At 41.7% G+C, this 24,638-nt stretch overlaps 1 protein-coding gene across 1 annotated transcript; it reads left to right on the top strand.

Moving 5' to 3' along the window:
- The first annotated feature begins 494 nt into the window (after window positions 1–494).
- On the top strand, window positions 495–24,059 carry PEX13 (peroxisomal biogenesis factor 13). The gene is made up of 4 exons (XM_004710201.2): window positions 495–595; window positions 14,532–15,226; window positions 20,073–20,198; window positions 22,786–24,059. The coding sequence occupies exons 1-4, from the start codon at window positions 504–506 to the stop codon at window positions 23,079–23,081; spliced, it is 1,209 nt and encodes a 402-aa protein (XP_004710258.1). The 5' UTR covers window positions 495–503; the 3' UTR covers window positions 23,082–24,059.
- The last annotated feature ends 579 nt before the right edge of the window (window positions 24,060–24,638 follow it).

The following is a 24,638-nucleotide window of genomic DNA, read 5'->3' as shown; positions in this document are numbered from 1 at the left end:
AAGAAACGAGAGCGTCAGGACGAGAGTACCGGGCCCTCGCGCGGGGAAGGAATGCGCTCTTCCCTGAGTTGGAAGGGAAATCTGTGCAACAGCCTGCTTTTGACGACACACCCCACCTTCCCGCGGCTGTAGGTGTGAATGGGACCTTATTCCCGGCCTAAGGGGTTCCGACCCCAGAACAACACCTGGGAATACTCCTTCGTCCAGGATATAGTAGCCGCTGCCAGATATATCGATGAGCCTTTACGCTCAGGTGGAGAATGGAAATCCTTTCCAGGGCCAGTAAGCAAGAGTATTTTATCGCAGGCGTCCCTTTGCCCCCTAGGCAAGGCTAGCCGAGCGTGGCAAGCGCAGTCCCGCCTGCAGAGGTGGGCGTGGTGAAGGGCTCGGAGTTCTGCACATCGTGCCTGGCGCGCGCCGTCCTGGGGGCGGGGCGGGGGGGGCGGGGATCCCGGCCTAGAACCGTGGAGGCGCCGAACGGGAGCCCAGCGGAGGTGAAAGAGATGGCGTCCCAGCCGCCGCCTCCCCCCAAACCCTGGGAGACACGCCGAATTCCGGGGTCCGGGCCAGGACCAGGCCCCGGCCCCACTTTCCAGTGAGTGTGGGATTCCTTCGGGCCGAGCTTGAGCTCCGGGACTTGGCGAGAGGCAGTTGAGGCCGTTGCAGGGCATTCCCTCTCGCCCCCAACCCCGTCCAGTCAGCCCCCCAACTTTGAGAGTCGCTGGGGGGCCGGCCGGGAACCGATGAGGTGGCTCGTTGTTCAGTTGCTATTCCTGACTTTGCAGCCCGTGGCTGCGGCGATTTTTGAGGGACTCCCCAGCGATTCTCGGGGTCCCCGTGCCTGGAAGAAAAGGGGGCGGCTGCCTGCTCCTTGCTGTTTGCGAACACCTCGACGCAACCGCCTGAACCGGGGCTTACAGCTTTTAGACCTTTTATCTTGAGCAACAGGCAGGGGTATTTGCCCAGCCTTGTCATCCGTAGGGAGCAAAGTCTCGTAAAAGCGTGTGCCCACCTCTCGAGAAGTTGGTGCAAGCCCAAAAAGGTCACTTTTACGGAACCGGAAGCCAAGCCTGTTCGCTTTACGTTCTTTTTCAGTTTAATCCCGCTCATGTTTGCGATTGAGATTTTGAAGAAGCAACTTTAAAGCTCTCAATCTACGGTTGTTCTTTGTGTATAAAAATTATGTATTTTTCTAGGGCCTTTATTACTTTTACCCCCCTTCTTCTCTTAAAGCTGTTCCAAAGGAGTGTAGAACTCACAAAAGATGAGAATATACAGAATTTGAAACTTCTGGACAGTCATTCCAATGAGACTTGGATGTCAGTGAGATTTTCTAACAGATTTAACTGTATTTCTGCTGTGTTCTAATACCTCATTATCTTTCGTTAAGCGGTGAGTAACCCAGTGTCCTGTGGGTTATGCGTTGGGCTGGTAACCACCAGGTCCGCAGTTCGAAAGCCAGACGCTCTGCGGGCAAAAGACGGGACTTCATACTCCCGGAGCAGTTCTACGCTGTTCTGTGAGGGCAGAGTAGGCAGGGAGTTTGGTTTGGTTTTCAGTTGAACAAAATAGCCGGCTAATTTGATAATGATAGATGCATAACAAATAATAGGCCTTAATTATGCTTTTAAACTGATGACACTTTCTGCACTTGTCTAAGACAGATTCTGGCTTTTTTTTCCCAAATTGGACTGCATGTTGAGAGTGTGGTTTTAGTCTTGAACATGTTGAAGTAATGTTTAAACTGTTTGTGGTTGTTAAGAAATATTTGAGAAAATAGACACCTCTAACCCAGTAACCACTTGCAGTTGAGTAGACTGAGTAGACTCTGACTCACGGACACCCCAACCACGTCAGAGTACAACTGTGTGCCACAAGGTTTTCACTGGCTGATTTCCTAGAATTGGTCACCAGACCTTTCCTCTGAGGCCTTCGGGGTAAACTTGAACTTCCAGTCTTTCTGTTAATCAGCTGCTAGGGAGGAAGATAATGAGCACTTTTGATTCACCAGACAGCCTTAAGAAATAGTAACATATTTTTCTAAGATTAGAAATTTTTGGAGAAGCTGTTAACTCTCTTGCGTTTCTTCTTACTAGCAGTAAGTAGTGTCTCTCTTTGATGTTTATGGTACTCAATTAATGGTTTGATATGTTAGTTCTGAGGCTAGTTCTTAGTTTTATGTATGGCATTGTTTGGTACATTTCTAAGCTATCCCTCAGGAAACCCTGGTGGCTGTTGTCAGGTAAACATTCGAGGTCAACCCACCTCTTGGAGAAAGATGAGACTATCTGTTCCAGTGAAGCTTTACAGCCTTGGAAACCCCGCGTACGGTTATTGTGAGTTGGAATTGTCTTGATGGCAGTAGGCTTGATTGTTTTGGATACTCCTCACTTAGCTCTCTCATTGTCCAACATTTTTAATTTACAGCAATAGTAAACAAATCTATCTAACTATTTTGTGCATAACTATGTATGTCTGGCAGTAACTAGCACAGAGGTGGGAGGCGAGAGTAATGCTTCTGGGATGATTAAGATTATGTATCAACGTGGCTGGGCCCTAATTCTCAGTGGCATGGCAGTTATGTAATGACGCTGTCATTCACCATGTTGTGATCTGCTGTGGTCATGCTTCCTTTCACATAGTGGTGGTCTTTGGTAACCCTGTCAATAAGTGAGGAGTGGGGATACCTTCAGACAGGGTATCGTTTCACAAAATGTTTCTGTTTCCCACTAAATACTATGTCTTTGGAGGTTTCTCTTGTCGGCAAGTGTACCTGTGTGGGTCCCATTGTATCTATTTGGACTCAGACCTCTCGTGGGCACAGCAGAACTGCTCCGTGGGGTTCCCAAGGCTGTGACCTTTCACAAGTAGATCCCCACGCCTGGCATCCCACGGTGCTCTGAGCTCGTTCAAAGTGCCAGGAAAAGTTCCACTCTGTCCTATAGGGGCACTATAAGTCGTAATCGACTGACAGTGAGTTTGGTGTAACAGAGATTCAGATTTTGAGTTCTGAAACCCAAAATGGGTCAGTCAGAGTTCAAACACCTTCATTAAAATTAAAATGTTTCCAGTCTTGTTAGAAGATTGCACAACTTCTCCCCCTGTGCACAGAAACTATTAAAAGAAAAGTTAGAATTTTTCTTATAAAGAGCCTTGGAATCAGCCTTACCTCTGAGATATTTAACATGAATTATCCATTGACTTTTATGTGTTGAAATGTGTTCTGAAGTGCTTACTGAATAATTTAAAGAAGAAAAATTTAGATCTTCAGAATATTTATGAAAATGTACATCCAACAACTCCTCAGGCCTACCCCCTTTGTTCATACCCAGTAGGTGATTCTGGCAGCTTATCAAAATAAGCCAATTCACCAATTGGATAGAATGCAGGATGAGACTATTTATTGAGAATGAGTGCTCAGGAGAGGACCCCAGGTAGTGTCTAGTCCGGGTAGACTAGAGAAACAAATTCATAAACATGCATATGTGTATAAAAGAGAATTCTATATAAAGGGCAATTTTACATTAAGAAAACAACCCAGCCCAGTCCAGATCCAAGTCCATAAGTTCAATATTAGTCCACATGTCCGATACCAATCTAGAAAGTCCTTTTCAGACTCACAAAATACATGCAGTGACACCGAATGCAGGAAGATCACAGGCCAGTGGATTGGAAGTCTTCTGGATCCAGTGCCGTTGTAAGCATCTCAGCGCTGGCAGAGAGAGAAGTCTCTCTGCCTGCAAGGAGGAAATATCAGATTTCCCAGAATTCTCAGGAGAAGGCCATGCCCACACAGAGGCCTCATTGGCTATGACCCGATTGACAGACTAGACTCCACCCCTTAACTCTTAATCCTCTCAAGTCCCAAATTGACACCAGATTATGTAACTACCTCAAGTGGATTACACATTGGACTGCTAGCCAAGGTCAGCAGTTGAAAACCATAAGCTGCTTCATTAGAGAAGATGCGGCTTTCTACTCCCATAAAGATTTATAGTCTCAGCGACCCACTGGGCAGTTCTGATCTGTCTTACACGCTTGCTATGGGTCTGAAACCACTCTATGACAGTGAATTTGGGTTTGGGGGTGCCCAAGAAGACAGGCAGAACCGTGTCCATTAGAATGTTTCTTTAGCATCTGTAACCAAATATTTTGCTTATACTTGGTTTTAGATGTCAGTGTTATTTCATCATTTCAAAAGGCCTTGCTGCTCTTCTTAGAAGTGTACTTTTCATGGTCCTAAGAGAAATGTTTGTGTTTCCTATTTGAAAAGACGTGTTACTGGTTCTGTGCTCCCTGGAGTGTTCCTGCTTTGTGAAAGTCCACACTGAAAGCAGCCCCCTCCCTGTACCTGGTATCTTTCCAAACCTTGTCTCTCACTACTTGATAACTTTTACCGTAGTTAACCTGGGCCTTTGATAGCTCTGCTCAAAGGGAGGCGTGATCTGTTGCCAGAAACAGCTGAACTAAGTGCTGTATCACCTGGGTAAGATTTGGGAGACATAACCTCTGTGCATATAAGATAAAGATCAGCCTAACATCGCAGACTAGATAGCCATCCAATGGTTTTAAAATTTTAATTTACAAAAAGAGACCTTTTGTACAGATTTTAAAAAGATTTTCATAGAGTTATGTATATGATCAAGAGTTCTTTACTCTCCCAATGCCACCGAGTCGATGCCGACCCATAGCGGCCCTATAGGACCGAGCAGACTGCCCCTGTGAGTGTCTGAGACTGTAAATCCTTGTGGGAGTGAAAAACCTCATCGTTCTGCCACGGAGCAACTGCAGTTGTGAACTGCTGACCTTCTGGTCGGTAGACCGAGGGGTAACACACTATGCATCTCTTAAATGCCAAAAGGACTTCTTAACCTGTACTTTTGATCAGATGGTTAGCCTTTTCTGTCTATTTGTTGAGAATGTCTGAAAAACATCTGTTTTGTTTTTGTTTTTAATCCACTTCTTGGAGCCATGGGTTAAAGGAAGTTTCGTAGACAGAGCGTGGGGGCAGGGGTCTTCTGGGCTGTCTGGCCTGGAGCTAGGTCATCTGGTTCTCAGTGCTCTCTTTGCTTGGAGCGGTTCATCTGCTTTTTTTTTTTTTACATTTTTTTAGGAGCTTTTACAGATATTATTACAGTCTAAAATTCCATTAGGTCAAGCATAATTTTACAATTGCTGGCATCATCATTTTCAATACATTTTCTTTCTTCTTGAACTCCTTGATATGAGCTCCCCTTTATCCCCTCCCTCACCCACCCCACTATCCCCCTGAACCTTTACTATATTGTATATTATTATTATTATTATTGGGGGGATGCCATAACTTATACCATCACATGTATCCATTCCCCTAAAATTCAGATGCTTGTTCCCCTCGAGTGGGATTATAAGTCATTGCTATCAGGCCTCCTTCCCGGTTCATCTGCATTCTAGCTGCACAGATTGTGAGCTGAGTTTCTGCCCTTCAGATGAAGATGAGTTATCTTAGCTTTTAAAGGAAAACAACAGAAGTCGGTTAGTCCATCGTGAATTCTAACAAAATTGCGGTTAGAACAAAAGCAGAGGCCAGGAGGCTTCAGCTAAATAGGCTGCCTGCCCCTGTTCTGGCTACTGTTAGCACCGGTCCTGCCCTTTAGATGGAGCTGGGTTAGTTCATCTTAACTTCTGAAGGGAAGAGCAAAGGTGTATGAGTTCCTGGTGAGCTCAGTAGGATTGCAAGATTGAAGAAGAGGCTAGCAAAGCCCAGGACACCTCAGGGAAGGGCAGTACTGCCATTGTCTTACATTCCTTCAGTCTTTATATGTTATATATGTGTGTAGAGGTTTTTGAGTTTTGTTTCCTCTACATTCTTGTGTGTTAAGGTATAAAAGAGACCCCAAATTTCAAATATAATGGAAGGAGAACTTTGATTAAGTTGTAAGCAGGATAAAGATAAGACAAAGAACATCCAGAGGAGAGAGACCACTAGCACAAAGTCAGAGGGTTTACAGAGAAAAGGGAGGATGTTGGGGGACTGGGCCTCAAAGTCATGAGACTGCTGTGGGTTGGAAAGCCCTGGAATAAAATCTTGCAAGATCCTTTATCCAGTACAATATACATGTCCAGCCATAGGCCCATTCCCATTTCTGTAGTCACAGCTGCAACAGTGATAGACTGATTTGCCACCTGTTTTGCTCTGTGATAGTTTCCTTTGTCCTCCCATTTCTCTGTAAACCTGGGCAAGCCTCTTTCTACCCTGAAGTGAGTGCTGGGTTTGAGCCACTAATCTTGGCTGGTTAGAAAATTGGTGGTGATCCATTTTCTAATGTGCTTACTGTCTGAGGACAAGGCTATTCACATTTCTCATTATGATCCAAAAGAATTCGATGGAGGCAAATGGATTTCGGACTTTCATTGTTACCCTAAAAAAAGGGGGGGGGGAAACCCTTCAAACTCTGCCATCGAGTCCATGCCAACTCATAGCGACCCTATAGGACAGGGTGGAACTGTCCCTGTCCCTGTCCCTGTCTCTGACACTGTACTGTTCATGGAGTGGAAAGCCCAGTCTTTCTCCTGACTGTTATCCCTGGTCTTCTGCAAACCTAGTGCTGAGAATTTAAGTTCTGATATACCTGTCCTCTACAGTCCCCTCTCCGTCCAGCAAATTTCCTGTTGGCCTCTAATTGGTTTCCCTAAGAACACTCCAAAACTCAGAGCCATTGAGTCAGTCCTGACTCATAGCGACCCTGTAGGACAGAGCAGAACTGCCCCTGTGGTTTCCGACACGAATGCTTTGTGGCGGTCGAAGCCCTCTTTCTTCCCACGTCCCTGAGAAGTGGATGTGTAATTGGTGGTTTAGAATGATTGCTGGAGTCAGGCTGAGGTTATGACAGATCAGACCACTGAATTGGTAGCTAATTTGTTTAATCTCTTGCTTTGAGGCTACATCAGAGACCCTCCTCTAAGGTCTAAACATTTCTAAAAATCCTAAACTTTTCTTTGTCTGAAAATTTTGACATATTGGGTTACGAGTTGCTCCGCAGCAGAAAGGTAAGGCCTACTCTACATTTCATTAAATATAGATGCATCTTTTTGCTTTCCTCTCTCTGTATTATTGCCTTCACTTTGAAGCAGAGCTGTTCATCAAAACCTAAATAAACTTCACTGCCTGGCACACCTCTGATATATCTTAAAGCTTTGTTTCATGTTGTTGTTTCATTGGATTCTGTGGGAGAGGGAAAAGTAACAGGTTACCAGTACTTTGTTTGCAATATTATCATGGAAAGTGAAATTTAATCTTTATCCTAGATTAGAAAATTACCATTTTGCAACTCCAAATTCAGTGTTTGATTTGGGCAAGAATCATGAATGGATGCTAAACCATTGAATGCACAGTTGTTGAGGAATAGGACTTTTGCATGACACCACAGTCATTCCATAGATCATATACTAATTACAAAAAGGAAAGTATATTTTAATACAGAAATCTGACAGTCCTCACCTTACCCAAGTATGTTAGTCTAGATAGACTAGAGAAACAAATCCATGGACACACCTATGTGTATAAGAAAGAGATTTATGAAATAAAAAGAAGAAAGAGATTTATATACAAGAGCAATTGAACATTGAGAAAGCATTCCAGCCCAGTTCAGATCAAGTCCATAAATCTGACAGTAGCCCATATTTCCGATATCAATCTGTAAAGTCCTATTCAGATTCACGAAACACATGAAATGACGTCGAATGCAGAAGATCACAGGCCAGTGGGTAGAAAGTCTTTGGATCCAGTGGCATTGGAAACATCTCAGCCCTGGCAGGGGTCTCTCTGTGGCTTCTCTGGCTTCCGAGGTCTGGTTGCGTCCATGTGGCTTGTCTTCTACAATGTCTCCCAGGGAGTAGCAGAGAGAGAGAGAGGTGTCTTCCGCCTCCAAGGAGGGAGTACCAGATTTCCCAGAATTCTCAGAAGGCCATACCCACACAGAAGTCTCATTGGCTATCTCCAGATTGACAGCCTAGCTGCCACCCCTACACTCTTAATCCTTAAATTACCAGATTAGGTGATTACTACACCAAGCAATAAAATTTAAGAGCACAGTGAAGAGGTATTCTGGCAGTAAGTGTCTCTTGATGTGGTAAAACATGAAGTACATTAGCAGCATCACTCATGAATTATTCTTGCCAAAAATGTTAACCTTATTTGAATGAAACCTCTAGTTCTACTTTTCAGTGTAACAGGATCTATAAGGAATACACATCTGAGAAGCATTTTTGGAAATATAAATCCAGAATGTGAGGCATTCTACAAGAATCTAACTGGACTCCAAAAAACAAGTCAAGAACTTTTTCTTTTCTTGAATACAAGTGGGTTCCCAAGAAAACCTGGAATTTCACTTGGTGGAGCAAAGCTCTCATAGTACACATTTTCCCCTCTAGACAAGCATCGAGCAACTCGCTCTGAGTTAGTGCACCCAGTGGCATGACCTGGGAAGGTTCTGTCTGGTCACAGAGAATTTTTTATGTAAAAGCAGTTCCGCTTGAAACTCAGTTTTTGTTATGGCTGATTTAAGAGAACAGCGTGCCAAAGGGATGAAAATGTCGACTTGTAGTGCTTTTGGAGTTTGTTCCACTAGGTCAGACTGTTCATCAAGATTTCTATTTAGAGGTTCTGAAAAGATTGTGTAACAGTGTGGGACAAAAGCCTGATTTGGGGGAGGGGGAAGGGGGAGAAAGAGGGAACCCATTACAAGGTTGGATATATAGCCCTCCGAAAGGGGATGAATAACAGAAATGTGGGTGAAGGGAGACAACGGACAGTGTAAGATACGAAATAATAATAACAATATGTAATTGATCAAGGATTCATGAGGGTGGGAGGGAGAGAAAGGGAGGGGCAAAAAGAAGAGCTTATACCAAGAGCTTACGTAGAAAATATTTTGTAAATGGTGATGGCAACATATGTACAAATATGCTTGATACAACTGATGTATGTAATGTTTTAAGAACTGTAAGAGTCCCCAATAAAATGAGTTTTTTAAGAAGGAAATGTAAAAGGAGGTAGATAAAATGTTTAAGATTTAAAAATATATAAAAACATTAAAAAAATTTTTTTTAAGACCTGATTTGGAGCAGACGGACTAGTTTTGCCACCATAACAATACACCTACTCACGCAACCTCTCATTGTGCCGGTTTTGGGCAAAAAACAGCATGCCTTTCTGAACCTACCTGACCTCGCTCCATGTGACTTCTTTTTGTTTCTGCAAATGAAGAGGGACTTGAAAGGACAGCAATTTGACAATATAGAAGAAGTGAAGGAAAAAAACAAGGGACGCGCTGTCAGCCATCCAAACATGAGTTTGAAAAATGTTTCCAAGAATAGAATCGCAGATTTGACAAATGTATTAAGTGGAATAGAGAGTACTTTGAAGGCGATAGGTTGTTTTGGAAAAAAATTAAATGCTGATAAGATATGAGCCCCTAATAAAATGATTAAAAAAAATTAAATGCATAGCTTTGAAAAAAATTCTAGTTTTGGGGGGTGGGGGTGGGGTACCCCCTCGTACCACAGTTTGTAGTAGAGGAGACAAAACTGCCACATAGAATGTGTGAACCTTAACTGAGCTTCTCTTCCCCCAAACAGCTATCAAAACAAAAGAAGCTTGACTCTTACAACTCAGTAATAAATAGTGAAAAAAACCCAAACAATTAAAAATTGGGCCAAGAATCTGAATAGGCATTTGTGCTAAGATCAAACTGTGGACAATAAACACTTGAAAAGATGCTCAGTCAACATCATCAGTCAGAAAGGAAACACAAATCATGAAAACCACAGCACACTCAGACCAAACGCACTGCCATCGAGTCCTTGCCCGCTGCTGGTTGACCTGCCCTGTGAGTTTCCGAGATCAGTACTGACACAGCCACTTTTAGGACAGGGAGAACTGTCCCTGTGGGTTCCCAAGACCGTAACTGTTGATAGCGGAGTAAAAGCCCCATCTTTCTCTATAGGGGTGCCACAAGTCAGCATTAACTTGGTGGCAGTGTTTGTTTTATTTCACTGTTCTCCATTGGGGCGGGTTGTGGTTTTGAACTGCCGACCTTACAGATCGCAATCCAGTGGGTAACCACTATGCACCAGGCCTCCCTTTGGATGGGCCAACTCAAAAACAAAACTCACTGCTATTGAGTTGAGTCTGATTCATGGCGACTCTGTAGGAGATTAGAACTGCTCCTGTGGGTTTCTAAGACTAACTCTTGACAGGAGTGAAAAATCCCATCTTTCTCTCACAGACAGGATGGTGGTTTCAAACTGCTGACCTTGTGGATCACAGTCCAACTCATAACCTCTATGTAACTAGGGCTCCTAGGATGGATATAACCAAAAAGACAGAAAAGAACAGATGTTGAGGAATTAGAGCCCTGGTCATATGTTTGGCCTGTGCCTTGTAGAAGAGGCAGACATGTAAGCAAATGGAAGCTGTTATTCAAATCAGTGGAGTCCTGGTCACAGAGCAGTTATATGTTGGACTGTTAACTGCAGGGTTGGCAGTTTGAAACCAGCCACTCCTCAAGAGAAAGAGGAGATTTTCTACTCCTGAAACTCGCAGGGGCAGTTCTACCCTGCCATATAGGGTCGCTATGAGTCCGATAGCAGTGTTTTTGTTTTTAATTCAGTGATTGTGGGAAGGACTTCTATATTGTAGAATAATTCAACTGGAAAATTTCTTGGTAGCAAAGCTTTCTCTATAAAGAAAGACTATGTTATCTATATGACAGTTTAAGTTTCTTGTAAATTGGCACTCTGAGCAGTAGTAACTTACAGGACAGTGGAGATGAGAATGGCTACTTGAAGCATAAAGAAACAAAAGCATGGGATATCTGAATGGGAAAGGGAGAGATTCAGAGGATGAATAAGCAAATTATCAGGTACAAATAAAATAGATGACCAGTGTGAGGGCTAGTTCAGTCAGTAGAGCATGAGACTCCTAATCTCAGGGTCGTGGGTTCGAGCCCCACGTTGGGTGCCATTTTGTGGGGAAACCAGTCCCTCACACTGTCACGGGTTCAGTAAGCACAACTGTACAGTTAAGCTATATAAGGTTATAGTAAAGTCACGGGGGATAGGAAAGAGAGTAAAATGAAAGAGTCACACATTTCATGGTAGCATGCTCACCTCAGCCCTTCTTGGTGGTCCATATGGAGACTCAGAAAGGAGTAGGGGGCAAGAGAGAGCGCAATTTATTTCAAAATAAAGGCTTATATACTTTTGCGGGCATGCAAGCCCCTTAATTACAGGTTAAGACATATGTCACAGGAGAGAGTTGTACTATAGGTAATCAGTAATGGGAGGGGGACGACCTAGGGGTGTAGATGCTATAGGAAGAGGAGGGATTAAGGGTACGAATGTGACAGGATGGGCCGATTTTAGATTCATGGTAGCGGCCTAACCTTGATTGTCCTTGAGCTGGAGACTTGATTTATTCCAAACTTTCTGGGGAACCAATCCACTGCCCCTAACAATAGGGAGTGAGCCCCACCTACGGCAGGCAGACAGTTGGGTCTGGTGCCTTCAGGGAGACAACTTGACAATCATTTACTATTAGTTGCAACCAGTGTCCTAGGTCTGACATATATATTTGGGGGAGAGAAGCTGTGGAAAAGTCTCTTTATATCCCACAAACTAGTCCTACAGCTATCACAGAAATGCATCTCACATCATGCTCAGTGTGAAAACGATTTCTTTTAGAAAAATTAATACCGGACTAGTCCCAAAGAGCTGGAGCTTAACGATGTCCCAAATGTCCAACTTTTCTAACATGTTATATCACTCCGTTTCCCATAATGTTAACCACCAGTCCTTCTTAGCATAGGCATCCCTGTGTTTCACTGCAACTTCTCAGAACTCAACAAAACATTGTGTAAATGACTGTTAAACTCCAAATGTGAAGATCAGCCATTGTCTGCAAAGTACCCTCATCCCCAGGGCTGCGGAAGCTGGTGAAACTTGGTCAGGTGGTGGCCTGCAACTTAACGCCCAAGAGCCAAAGGTCAGGCAGAGACAAGCCAAATGCAGGGTTCAGAGCCAGAAGCCAAAATTGTCCAAAAGTCAAAGCTGGCTTCCTGCTTCTAGGAACCACCCCACCCCCACCCTTATCCCAAGGAAAGAAAGGGTGATCATTTGAGTCACATCTAGTAAATTGGAGACTCAGAATACACCTCACCTAAATCCTGTGCTAATTTTAGCCTAACAGAAATTTCCAAAATGGGATTATAACCACAGGCTTAGCACAATTTACAGTACATCACAAAAGGAATTATGGCTAGAAAGGCCATATTAAGTAGTTGACTACATCACTGAGTGACATACTGTAATAAAATACAGTAAAAGTATTCATAGCAGTGTCGAATTACTAAAGCATACGGCTCGTTATCTGCGCTTTTCTCATTACAGATTGGTACAGATGCACACATGGAATAACAGGTACTCAAGAAATTGAGTTCATAATTAAAATCCTTCCCACAAAGAACACCAAGTGCATAGGACTTCACTGGTGACTTTTACCAAACTTTTAAGGAAGAAAAATAAGTACACAACTGTGTTTATAAAATAGAAAAAGAGGAAGCACTCACTCCCTAACGCTTATAAAGAAACTATTAGAACCTTGATGCCTGAAGCCTGACAAAAACAGCAGAATATTCTCTTTTGTAAACAGAGGTCCAAAAAACTTCAACAGGATGTTGGCAGACTAATCCAGCAATATATTTTGGCTACTTGGTTTTATTGCAAGAATACAAGGAGCCATTAGCATTTGAGTCATAATTATTTACCATTTACATAGCTGTCTTAATAGATACAAATAATAAAGTTCAGTTTGCATTCATGATAAAAATAACAGTAAACCTTAAATGGAAAAGGAACTTCTAAATCTATAGCAGAATCTGCGTCGTTGTCGATAACTTTCCCGTGAAATGGGGACTGAGACAAGGGCCTCTTGTCACCACGTTATTCTGGTTGTACCACAGATCTGAAGTCATGTCACATGGCAGACCCCAACTTACATCAGCATCCCCTGCTAACAACTCCATTGGAATACATTTCTGACCAGGCAAATACCTTTTTCGTCTCTTTTTGAAAAAAATTTATTTCATAGCCTGCTGTGTTTTGAACAGTGAATCATAACATTGAATATCTGAGAATGAACATTTTAGAATGATAACATCAGCAAATTACATGCTGTAACATTATATGTAATCTGTATTACTAACATTAGCCTCCCCTCCCCCCCACACACACACACACAAAGGATAATCATAAGTGCAGTTCATCCTAAATCAAACACGTAATTCGAGGACTGTATACGACTTTAATATCAAGTGACTGTAATACCTAAAATTATAGAAAATACAAATGAACCTGAAGACAAATTATTAGAACTAATGTGATTTTTTTTTTAAAGCAAGGATCATATGCAGTAAGTCCTATGAAGGCTGGAAGCTGCTTAAGTAAAAATCTGTCAGAGGAGGAGAACTCAAATATTTCTCACTAATAGTAACAGAAAAATGTTACAACTTCACCCTGTCAATGATGGGAAATTTGGAGGAAAAAATGCAGGAAAGTGAAATTTTAGGAAGACCCCGTTTATAATGTTAAAAAAAAAAAACCCTCACTGATATCTAGACCATTGTGACTCATAGTGCCCCTATAGAACTGCCCCTGAGTTTCCAAAAATAACTTTACAGAAAGTCTCATCTTTCTCTTGCAGTCAGCTGGTAGTCTTGAACTGCTCACCTTGTGGTTTGTAGCACAATACATAATCCACTGTGCCACCAGGGCAGAGGTTGGTGTTGGATGTTATGTCTGACCTTGGCTTCACTAGGATCAAGACATGGACTGATGTTGATTCCCGTGAGATTAGAGAGAAATTGATGCTACTCACACCTGTCCTTTGTCCCCTTTTTTCACACACTAAGATGCAATAGAGTAATTTTTTTAAATGTAAAAGACCAAAATAAATAATTGGAGTATATATTGATTGAAGCTCTCAGTATTAAAGATTTCACTTCTTCTCAAATTATTGGGCATATTCACTGTAATCTCAAATAGAATCATAAGAGGACTTTGGTTTTTTGGGGAAAGAGTGTAGAACGTAAAACTTTAATCATTGAGAGGACTTGGTTTAATGAGTATTAAGTCATATTATAAAACTATAGTAATTCCGATACTGTCATCTGGACGCCTGCATGAACAAGTAAATACCCAGCTGTAACCATCCTGAGAAAATAAGACAAGCGTCTTTAAAGTAAATCTCTGGGTAGAGATAATGCCAGTGATGCCAGCGTAAATAAACCCAAAGAAAAAATTAATAGCCTGAGTCAGCTGTTTTATCTTACTGACACTTGAGTTTGGGACCTCTGAGGTTACAACTCTTCCTCACTCAACGTCTTTGGTGGAATCTCTCTCTCTCCTGGATAGGTAAGAGGTGTTAGCCGTTATTTTGAATTGAACTTAAACTGTGTGCTTGGATGACCAGTTCCTGTCTTTTTTGGTTTTAGGTCTGCTGATTTGGGTCCTACTTTGTTGACAAGACCTGGACAACCAACACTTACCAGAGTGCCCCCACCTGTTCTTCCAAGGCCATCCCAGCAGACGGGAAGCAGCAACCTGAACTCTTTCAGACCTGCGTACAGTTCATTTTCTTCTGGATATGGAGCCTATGGGAATTCGTTTTATGGAAGCTATAGCCCTTATAGTTACGGATATAATGGGCTGGGGTATAACCGCTTCCGAGTAGACGATCTTCCACCTAGCAGGTTTGTCCAGCAAGCTGAAGAAAGCAGCAGAGGAGCATTTCAGTCCATTGAGAGTATTGTGCATGCCTTTGCCTCTGTCAGTATGATGATGGATGCGACCTTCTCCGCTGTCTACAACAGCTTCAGGGCTGTGTTGGATGTAGCAAATCACTTTTCCCGATTGAAAATACATTTCACCAAGGTGTTTTCAGCTTTTGCCTTAGTTAGGACTATACGGTATCTTTACAGACGGTTACAATGGCTGGTAGGTTTAAGAAGAGGCTCTGAGAATGAGGACCTGTGGGCAGAAAGTGAAGGAACCGTGGCTTGCCGGGGTGCTGAAGACAGAGCGGTTAACTCAGCAAAATCCTGGCCAATATTCTTGTTCTTTGCTGTTATCCTTGGTGGGCCTTACCTTATCTGGAAACTGCTGTCTACCCAAAGTGATGAAATTACAGGTGAGAGTGAATGAATGACTTAGAAACCATGTAGCCATCTCAGCCTTCCAGAGCACATTTGTTAAGTCAGAATTACTTTTGTGTTTACTCTTTTTTATGCAGTTACATTTTCAGTTAAGAATATCAAAATGTTGAGGAACATATATCAAAAACAGACTGGTGTAGTTCACTGCCCTGGTGGTGTAGAGATTATGAGTTGGGCTGACTGCTAGTTGCAGGGTCAGCAGTTCGAAGCCACCAGCCGCTCCAAGGGAGAAAGATGGGACTTTCTACTCCAATAAAGAGGTTCAGTCTCGAAGCTCACTGAGGCAGTCGCCCTCCAGGGTCGCTGTGAGTCAGCATCAACTGATGGCAGTGAGTTTGGTTTGAGTTTGAGTTCCTTTAAAAGTGCACATTACCTAACTTTTGTCCGAGGTCATGAACTCGGTGCTGTGGAGAGCACAAAGACACCAGAGGGCATAATTCCTACAGTTCTGAAACCTTTGCGAGGATATAAAACCCATTCACCAATCACTACAACGAGGCAGAAAGAACAGGTGGCAACTGGTGAGAGAAGTAAATTTTAATGAGCCTGTATAAGACACTGGCCTAGGGATTTTGTGGCTTTCATCCATTTAATTCCTATAGCAACTCTGAAAGATCAGAATTATCCTCATTTCATAGGGCTAGCTGAGCCTCAGAAATAACTCATTCAAGGCCACTTACTTATTAATAAGGTAGAACCAGAAACAAAATCAGACCTGTGTAAGTTATCAGAGTTTTGGTGAGAACCGTTGCTCAAAGACTTGAAGACGCTGGGAATGCCAACACCAGTCAATTTAAAACAAAGCAGATGATTCCCCGTGGTTTCCTTGCCTCGTGATTGCCCAACAGCTGTTGACCCTGCTCAGTTGCTTACTTGAGAAGTGGTCGATGACCTCGAAGTTTTTAAAGAATCAGTGTCTGAATAGAACAACTACAGACAAGAATATTTGCAAAGAGATTGAAAATTAATTCCACCTGAAGTGGAATCCGCTAAAATATGATATAACCGAATGTGGTTAAAAAAAAAAAGTACATATACATGGAGCAGAAAAAGGCATAGGGCAAAATGTATGGAACTCACGAAGATGTAAAATATTTATAAAGTTCATGGTTATCAAGTGGTTTTACAGAAAATATTTGAATCTGTCATGTATTATTGCCCCATTAGAGTCAAAGATGAACTTCATTCACTCTTGTGCACATGAACAATGTCGATTCCATGACTATAGAAGCTGAATATCCTGGCTTGCCTTACCGCACAACCGCAGTTTAATGACTTAGCTGTGGTTAAGTATGACATTTTCCTGAACAAGCTTAACCACCCTCAACCACTGTAAAGTACTCAATGACTATGGAGATTAGCTTTTGATAATTTTTTATATGCCTCCCAGACTATGAGAAGTTAAAACAAGAAACCACACAGACAACCATTCAGCACAAATTTGCAGCAGATCATGTGAGAAGGCCTCAAAATGTTCATGAAAAAAGGGAATTCAGAAATAATGAAAAATTTCCAGACTCCTTGAACCCCTTGTATTATCCAAAATCAAAAGACAATACAGCGGGTTTTTAAAAAATTCAATTATAAAGGAAATTTCCATCTTGCAAAATCCATTTAATTGTATAATTGACAGGCTCTATTTAATCTGCAATTGAAGATAATTAATCTGCAGTGTAATGACATGGTAAAAATCGAATAGTAAAAGAACAACTTGATGTAATTCTATAAACTCATTCCAAGTTTAATATCCTCAGTTAAAATCGCGTGCCATAGATTGATAACATTATTTGGCAGTACCTAACAATGGACTCACACATTAACAATCGTGAGGGCTTTTCGTGCTGGCAGCGCTCCTGTAAACATGGTGAACATTCCTAAACCTGCCGGACTCTCTGTAAGAAGTGTGGCAAGCACCAACCCCACAAAGTGACAGTGCTCGAAGGGCAAGGATTCTCTGTGTGCCCAGGGAAAGCGACGATATGACAGGAAGCAGTGTGGCTGTGGTGGGCAGACTACGCCAATTTTCTGGAAGAAAGCTAAAACAACAAAGAAGATTGTGTTGAGGCTTGAATGTGTTGAACTCAGCAGCAGATCTAAGAGATTGCAAGCATTTTGTACTGGGAGGAGATAAGAAGAGAAAGGGCCAGGTGATCCAGTTCTAAGCTTCATCATGGCTTATTGACAAAACAAAGTTTAATGTTACATATACCTTAAAAAAAAGAAGAGGATGGAGCAGTGGTTTGTTCCTGTTGTGCTTAAGGTCATTATGAGTTGAAACTGGCCTGAAGGCACCTGATATCAACAACATCTGTGTGAAGTATTTTTATAAACGAAATAATAAATTTTAGTATAAATCAGTATCAGCAGATGAACATTATCAGTTTTGATGGTGGGAAATGCTACCTTTGAACCCCACCCCTCCAAGAACAAAGTACAGTATTTTTAGTAAACTCAATTATTGATTTACCAACAGCAATTTTTTTAATTTACCAACAGCAATTATGTGGTAATTAAAATTTATGTGGTAATAAAAAATTTAGAAGGCAGTTACCTGGCCAACCAACTGGAAGATATCCATATGTGTCCCCATTCCACAGAAGGGGACCCCAACAGAATGTGGAAATTACCTAATAATTTCATTAATATCACATGCAAGTAAAATTTTGCTGCAGGTCATTCAACAGTTACCGCAGTGCAGCCACAGGGAGCTTCTAGAGATTCAAGCCAGATTCAGAAGAGGAGGTGGAACAAAGACTATTATTACATCAGCATCATTGTAAGATGGAGCTTGGCTCAAATCACAGAATACACAAAAATGTTTACTTGAGTTTTAATGGCTATGCAGAGGCTGTGTGGATCATAACAAAGTATAGATAGCCTTGAGAAGAATGAGAATTCCAGAACACTTCATTGTGTTCTTGTGAAACCTGTACATTGACCAAGAGGCAGTTCAACTAGAACAAGAGAAGACAGTGGTTTAAAATCAGGAAAGGTGTGTGTCAGATGATCTGATACACTGGACTTTATTAAGAACTCGGCAGCAGGAGTGGAAGAAGTCATTAACCTCAATATGCAGATGGCACAACCTTGCTTTTAGAAAGTGAGGAGGACTTGATGCACTTGCTGACAAAGGTCAAGCACTATAGCTTTTGATATGGCTTACAGCACAGTGTAAAAAACACCAAAGTCTTGGACCGATAGTTAATATCATGATAAAAAGAGAAAAGATTGAAGTTGTCAAGGAGTTCATTTTGCTTGGATCCACTATCACTGCTCATGGAAACTACAGTGGAGATCAAATGTCATACTGCATTGGGTAAATCTGCTACACAAGACCTCTTTAACTTGTGAAAAGCAAGGATGTTACTTTGAGGAGAGGAATAATGTGTGCCTCACCCAAGCCATGGTATTTTCATTTGCTTCATATGCCTGTGGAAGTTGGACATTGATTTAAGACCTAAGAAGAGTCCATGCATTTAATTATGGTGCTGGGGAAGAATATTGGAATTATCAGGGGGAAAAAAACTATATCGATCTGTCTTGGAAGAAGTACAAATCTGTCTTAGAAACTAGGATGGGGAGACTTTGTTGCATGTGCTTTGGACATGTTATCAGAAGAGACCAGTCCCTGGAAAAGGACATCACGCTTGGTAAAGTAAAGGGCAAGCAAAAAAAAAAAAAGGCCCTTATCAGGGCTAGAGTAGAAGGCAAATGTTTTGAGAATGATGAGGGCAGTGACTGTACATATGTGCTTGGCACAATGGATGGATGGATGGATTGTGATAAGACTTGTATGAGCCCCCAATAAAATAATTTTTTTTTAAAAGAGATGTAAGAGCCCCCAATAAAATGATCTTCAAAAAAAAAAAAAAGAGATTGGCACAGTGGCTACAACAATGATCTCAATCCTAACAACACAGGACCAGGCAGTGTTTCGTTTTATTGTTCATAGGGTTGCTGTGAGTTGAAACGGACCCAATGGCACCCTACAACGGCATCATCAGGGTAGCTAACAGGTTACCCCAAGTCAGGATGAGTAAACAAGGGTCGTCTTTGGTCCACAGCAGCTTCGCCTCAGCCAACAGCCATGTCTCTCCTTCTGGTCCTCAGTTTCCAGCCATGTGTGCCCTTGGCCTCGGTCTCTGTAGACTAGCCAGCTCTGCCTCACAGTCTTGTGGTATCTACGCAGCTCCTCTACCCTGCCTCATGGTCTCCTTGCCCCTGTGCCTGCTCTCCGCATGCATGGCGTCTGCTGCCTCTGCCACTTCAGACAGATTTCCACTGGTGGTTTCTCCGCCTCTGCTCCTGGTTCTGAGATGGCTCATGCTTACAGCCAGGGGAATGTCACCTAAAATTGTCCAGTCCCCTCTATTAGTGTTACACATGCCCTATTTGGATAGTCCCACCCAGGCACCTGGTGGGCGTTACAGAGGTATGGATAGAAAGGCCATATTAAGCAATTTTACTTCACCACCCTGTCATAGAGAACATTTTTCCAACTCTGGTTTTCAGTGTAAGGATAGTGGAGTCTAGAGTCGGGGAATAGTACCATGTCTGTAATAGGTGCCCAGTGAGTGAATACTGGTTTTGCACTGTGGTAATTGGAAACCTATGAAGCACAGTTCACTGTTGACACCTGTGGAGTTGCCACCACTACAAATCTCAGCGGCAGGTTAGGTTTTGAATTACAAGGTTGACTTTTTGAAGGGAGCTTTTCTCTTGTGGGATATCATTTATGCAGCTAACAAATCATGGTCAGTGAAATAACATTTTAAAAATTAAATTTGACTAAATGAATCTAATTCTTAATTTGACTCACAGACAACACTAACTGGGCAAGTGGTGAAGATGATCATGTAGTTGCTCGAGCAGAGTATGATTTTGCTGCTGTGTCTGAAGAAGAGATCTCTTTCCGTGCCGGTGATATGCTCAACCTAGCTCTCAAAGGTAATGAACTTGTGAACTGTTAGTGTTTGTAAATGTTTGTATCACTTAACTGCAACAAAGGATCTAGGTCATGATTAACTAACTCTGTGGTGGTTCCTAGAATTTTTCTTGTGTCAGTTTAGACCAGGCGTCCTCAAACTATGTATGGCCCACAGGCCACATGCGGGCCCGCTGAGGACATTTATTTGGCCTGCCGGGTGTTTTTGCTCCGTTTGTTTTTTTATTTCAAAATAAGATATGTGCAGTGTGCATAGGAATTTGTTCATAATTTTTTTTTAAACTATAGTCCGGCCCTCCAACGGGTCTGAGAGCCAGTAAACTGGCCCCCTGTTTAAAATGTTTGAGGACCCCCAGTTTAGACCTTTCAAATCTGCAGAAAAGCAGGAGAGGAATGTCTCAACAGGGCTGTTCCAAGATGTTGCTGATAATCGTAACTCATGTAAAGGAACACAGACACTTGAATTCCAGGGAGTTACACATTGGGCCGCTAACCAGAGGTTAGCCCTTTGAAACCACCAGCCCTCCATGGTAGGAAGATGAGGCTTTCTGTTGCCATAAAGAACTACAGCCTCAGAAACCCACGGGGACAGTTCCACCCTGTCCCATGCAGTTGCTGTGAGTCGGAATCGACTCAATGGCAGTGAGTTGAGTTGAGTTGAGTTGAGTTGAGTTGAGTTGAGTTGAATCATCCTCACATAAAAGTCTGATGTAAGTACTGATTATAGCAAATGTAATAAACCAAAAAAATTGTCTACCATCTTCTGGAAATCCCCATCTGCCCTTGATGGCTGGGCTTGATATTTATTGATTCTTGATTGTTTAGTATTTCATTCAGAAATATTTTTGAACTCTAGGAATCATTTATTATCAAGAGCCTGAGCAGGAATGTAAACATATTGCAAATACTCTTTCTTCAGGGGACCTTTGGTATGGGCTGCTTTTCACCTACTGGTTGCTTCACAGGAGAGACCATAGTCGCACCGCCAATGGTCACTCCCAGCCTTGGAGGCCCTGATAGCTACGCACCAAAGTAGGATGTAGAATGTTGTCTTTTTGTACTGTTAGACCAGTTGACCTTGGCTTCATCCAAGATCATTGGGCCTCCAGATGCAGCTAGTCTTTCCCTCAAGGTGTTTAATTATGCCCAAGTTTTCATTGTTTTACCCCCCCATATGCTCTGCTATATTCATACATATATTTGTAACACAGGAGAATACATGAATAGAAGAGTAATTTATTTATAAGATGGATTATTAGAAACAGGAACAACACAGATAATTAGTTCAGTTAATCTGAGTGAAAAGGATGTTGAAGTGGATGGATCTCTGTTACGTTATATTTCAGAGAAGTTTTCTATCAATATTCTTCAACTAATAATGCCTCTTAACATTTTAGCATAGGCTTTTTGCTTTCTTTTTTCTCCATGGTTCTAATAAAATGTGTTTTCGCATTTAAAGCAAAATCAGTCACAGCTCTGGGTAAGTGTTTAACTTCTAATGGAGTTCCAAGCAAAAATCTTATGTTTGGGCTAAAATATGTTGAAATAAAACAACAGATTAAACAGCTTTTTAAAGACATGGATTTTATAGTTTGGAAAATATCATAACACAAAACGAAATATATTAAGTACCTTTCCTACTGTAAACTTAGGCGATGTTGCTTTTAACTTTTTATCATATAACTAGAAGTAACTTGAGTCTTAAGGTCTTGCTCACCTGGATTAAAATTAGCATTCATTACCTTCAGGATTTTTTTATCACAATCACATGAAAGCACTTGAATTTTGTATTTTGGCCAAAATTATGTACAGAACCATGACTACACAGAGGGATCTATTTGTTTGCTGTGCTCATCTCTGATTGACCGTACTGACAAGGCCCTGAGATACTCTCTCCTTAGACTTGGGTTTGAAATAGGAAAGACATTCAGGGATGAACCTTCAAAATTGGGTTGAGTGAAATACAAAAGCACAAACACTATAAGATCTCACGGGTAATGACATAAACGAACATGTAGTAACCCAAGATAGTGAAAGGAGACTGGGGCTGAGAGCAAGGGAGCAGAAGGAAAGTGTATGTGGGTGCATGGAGTTCATGTCCACGGTGTTGGACTGTCTGAGAGCAGAATAGCCATGACGGTAAAACATGAGAAGTGTAGTCAGTCAGTGTCACTGAACTGAAATGTGGAAGCTGCTCTATCGGATAAGGCTTTGGTGTACAGATATTGTCACCACAATAAGAAAACAACCAACCGAAAAAGGAGAGCTGTTGGTGTTGGTTCTCCGTGTCTGAGAGGACTGAATCCCCTCACGCTTCTGAATGGATCAGCTGATAGAAATATGTTCTTGCAGGGAAAAGACTAACTTTAGCTCGGAAGAACAACTAACTTTAAAATAAAACATATCCAGCTTTTAAAAATGGAGAATGGACCCTGAAAGTGTCCTCGCCACATTTGACTTTGAATCTAAATGTATGTTCTCTGTTATTATGTAAATGTACCCAGATTTTACTTAAGATGATATTGTACTGTCCATATTCCCCCAGGACATGTCATAATTACAAGACTGACTTTTCTTTTCTTCCATCAGCCCAACAGCCCAAAGTACGTGGCTGGCTTCTGGCCAGTCTTGATGGTCAAACCACAGGACTTATCCCTGCTAACTATGTCAAAATTCTTGGTAGAAGACGAGGTAGAAAACCAGTGGAGTCGAACAAGCTCTCCAAGCAACAACAATCTTGTCCCAACACAGCCCTAAGAGGCGCCACTGCTGCTCCTTCTTTGGATGAACAGGAAGCTGCCTTCGAAGCTGTTTTTGTGGAAAATAATAAGGTTCCAGATGTACCTGATTCTACTGGGGAAAGTGGGGATAAACAAGATCTGTGATCTCTTTCGTGTTTGCAGTCGAGAACTTTAGCGTGCTTTTAAAAGTGGTTTCTTACAAACACTAATCTACCGTAATGAAAACATTGGTTAATGGGTATTTCAGGTGTTTTGCTACTAGGGGGTATTGGAATGGTACACTGGTATGTTGGTCTAGCAGCCAGACTGCATTTCACAAGTCATTGGACTATGAGGACACTTGTTTCCCCCAGACTTTAATGTGGCGATTCCTCTCATTTTCATCCTTCCTACAGCCCTAGGCTTAATGAGAGAGTAACAGTAGTGAACTGTACAACACAGCGTGTTGTAGTAGGAATCATTAAAACTTGAAAAATTCTATGTTAGCTAACTCAGGATCCTCAGAAATGAGTGGAAGCATGTAATTATGAGAACCAGGCCATGAAGTGTGTGTTCTTTTTTTATAGCTTTCAGTAAACTGTCAAATCTGCTATCTGTTTTATTTCCCAATAATTGGTTTGTATTAGGCAGTAAAATGTTTTGCCTCTAAACCGTACTATCACCTTTTAGTACTGTTTTCTTGTTTCTTTCTTTTTCAACTTTAAAGGAGACTTGAAGCATTGTGAAGGAGGCAGTTCTAATGTAATAGGGCCTGTAGCCCTGATAACAGCCCCCCGACTAGTTCAAGGGCTGAAATGCAGCTTTTCTGAGAGATTGTTTCTATTTCCTCTAAGGGATCATATAACACTTTATCCCTCAATATGACAAGTTTTCCACCTGAATCAAATCAGAATATATAAAATTTTCCTTCAGTCAAGACTCCAGTTCTTTGAGTCTATAGTTGATGTCTTAATCAGTTTTGACTAACAAATTTTAATCTTTTCTTTCTACATTTGTATAATTACCTTTTAAAATTTCATACTTACGCTGTTCTTTCAATATTGAAAATTTCTTGTGTTGGTCATACAGTTCATTTAGATTTTACTACTTAAACAAAATAAAATACCCAATGACTACTTAGAATATAGTAATGCTATTTAATTTTTTTGCTTAGTAATGATTTTAAACAGTTAAATGGATAACTCTTTGTCACTGAAGTTATTCTGATTCTATAGGAAAGTAGACATGCTTCTTAGAGTGTCCAGGAGTGTAATCTTTACATAAATGCCCTAATGGTGCAGTGGATAAGCATTCAATTACTAATCCAAGGGGTGGTGATTCCAACCCACCAGTGTCCTCTAGGAGGAAGATCTGGCGGTCTGTAAAGATTATAGCAGCCCTGGGATTCCAACTCATAGGGACTGTGTTTTCGTGTTTAGACTGCAGAAGCAGATAACCACACGTTTCTCCTGCAGGGTGGCTTTGGGTTCCAACCACAGACCTTTGAGGTCCAGCCCCGTAGTAACCACTGTGCCTCCAGGACTCCTTCATACACTGGCTCTTTCCCCACAAGTGTGTACAATCCCAGACTCGAGGTGATCCTGTTGCAGGGTCACACAATCCAAGTAGAGGTGTACAAGCAGCCGTTTACAGATAATGCTGAAAACTTTGGATTATGTTATAAAGATTCTGACTTTATATGTTTATATGTTTTTCTGTTCA

This window comes from Echinops telfairi, unplaced genomic scaffold (assembly GCF_000313985.2).
Source record: "Echinops telfairi isolate 266 unplaced genomic scaffold, ASM31398v2 ScPeMD7_2573;HRSCAF=3158, whole genome shotgun sequence".
NCBI classification, from domain to species: Eukaryota; Metazoa; Chordata; class Mammalia; order Afrosoricida; family Tenrecidae; genus Echinops; species Echinops telfairi.
The sequence above is the reverse complement of the archived record's forward strand: the minus strand, read 5'-3'. Positions and strand labels throughout refer to the sequence as shown.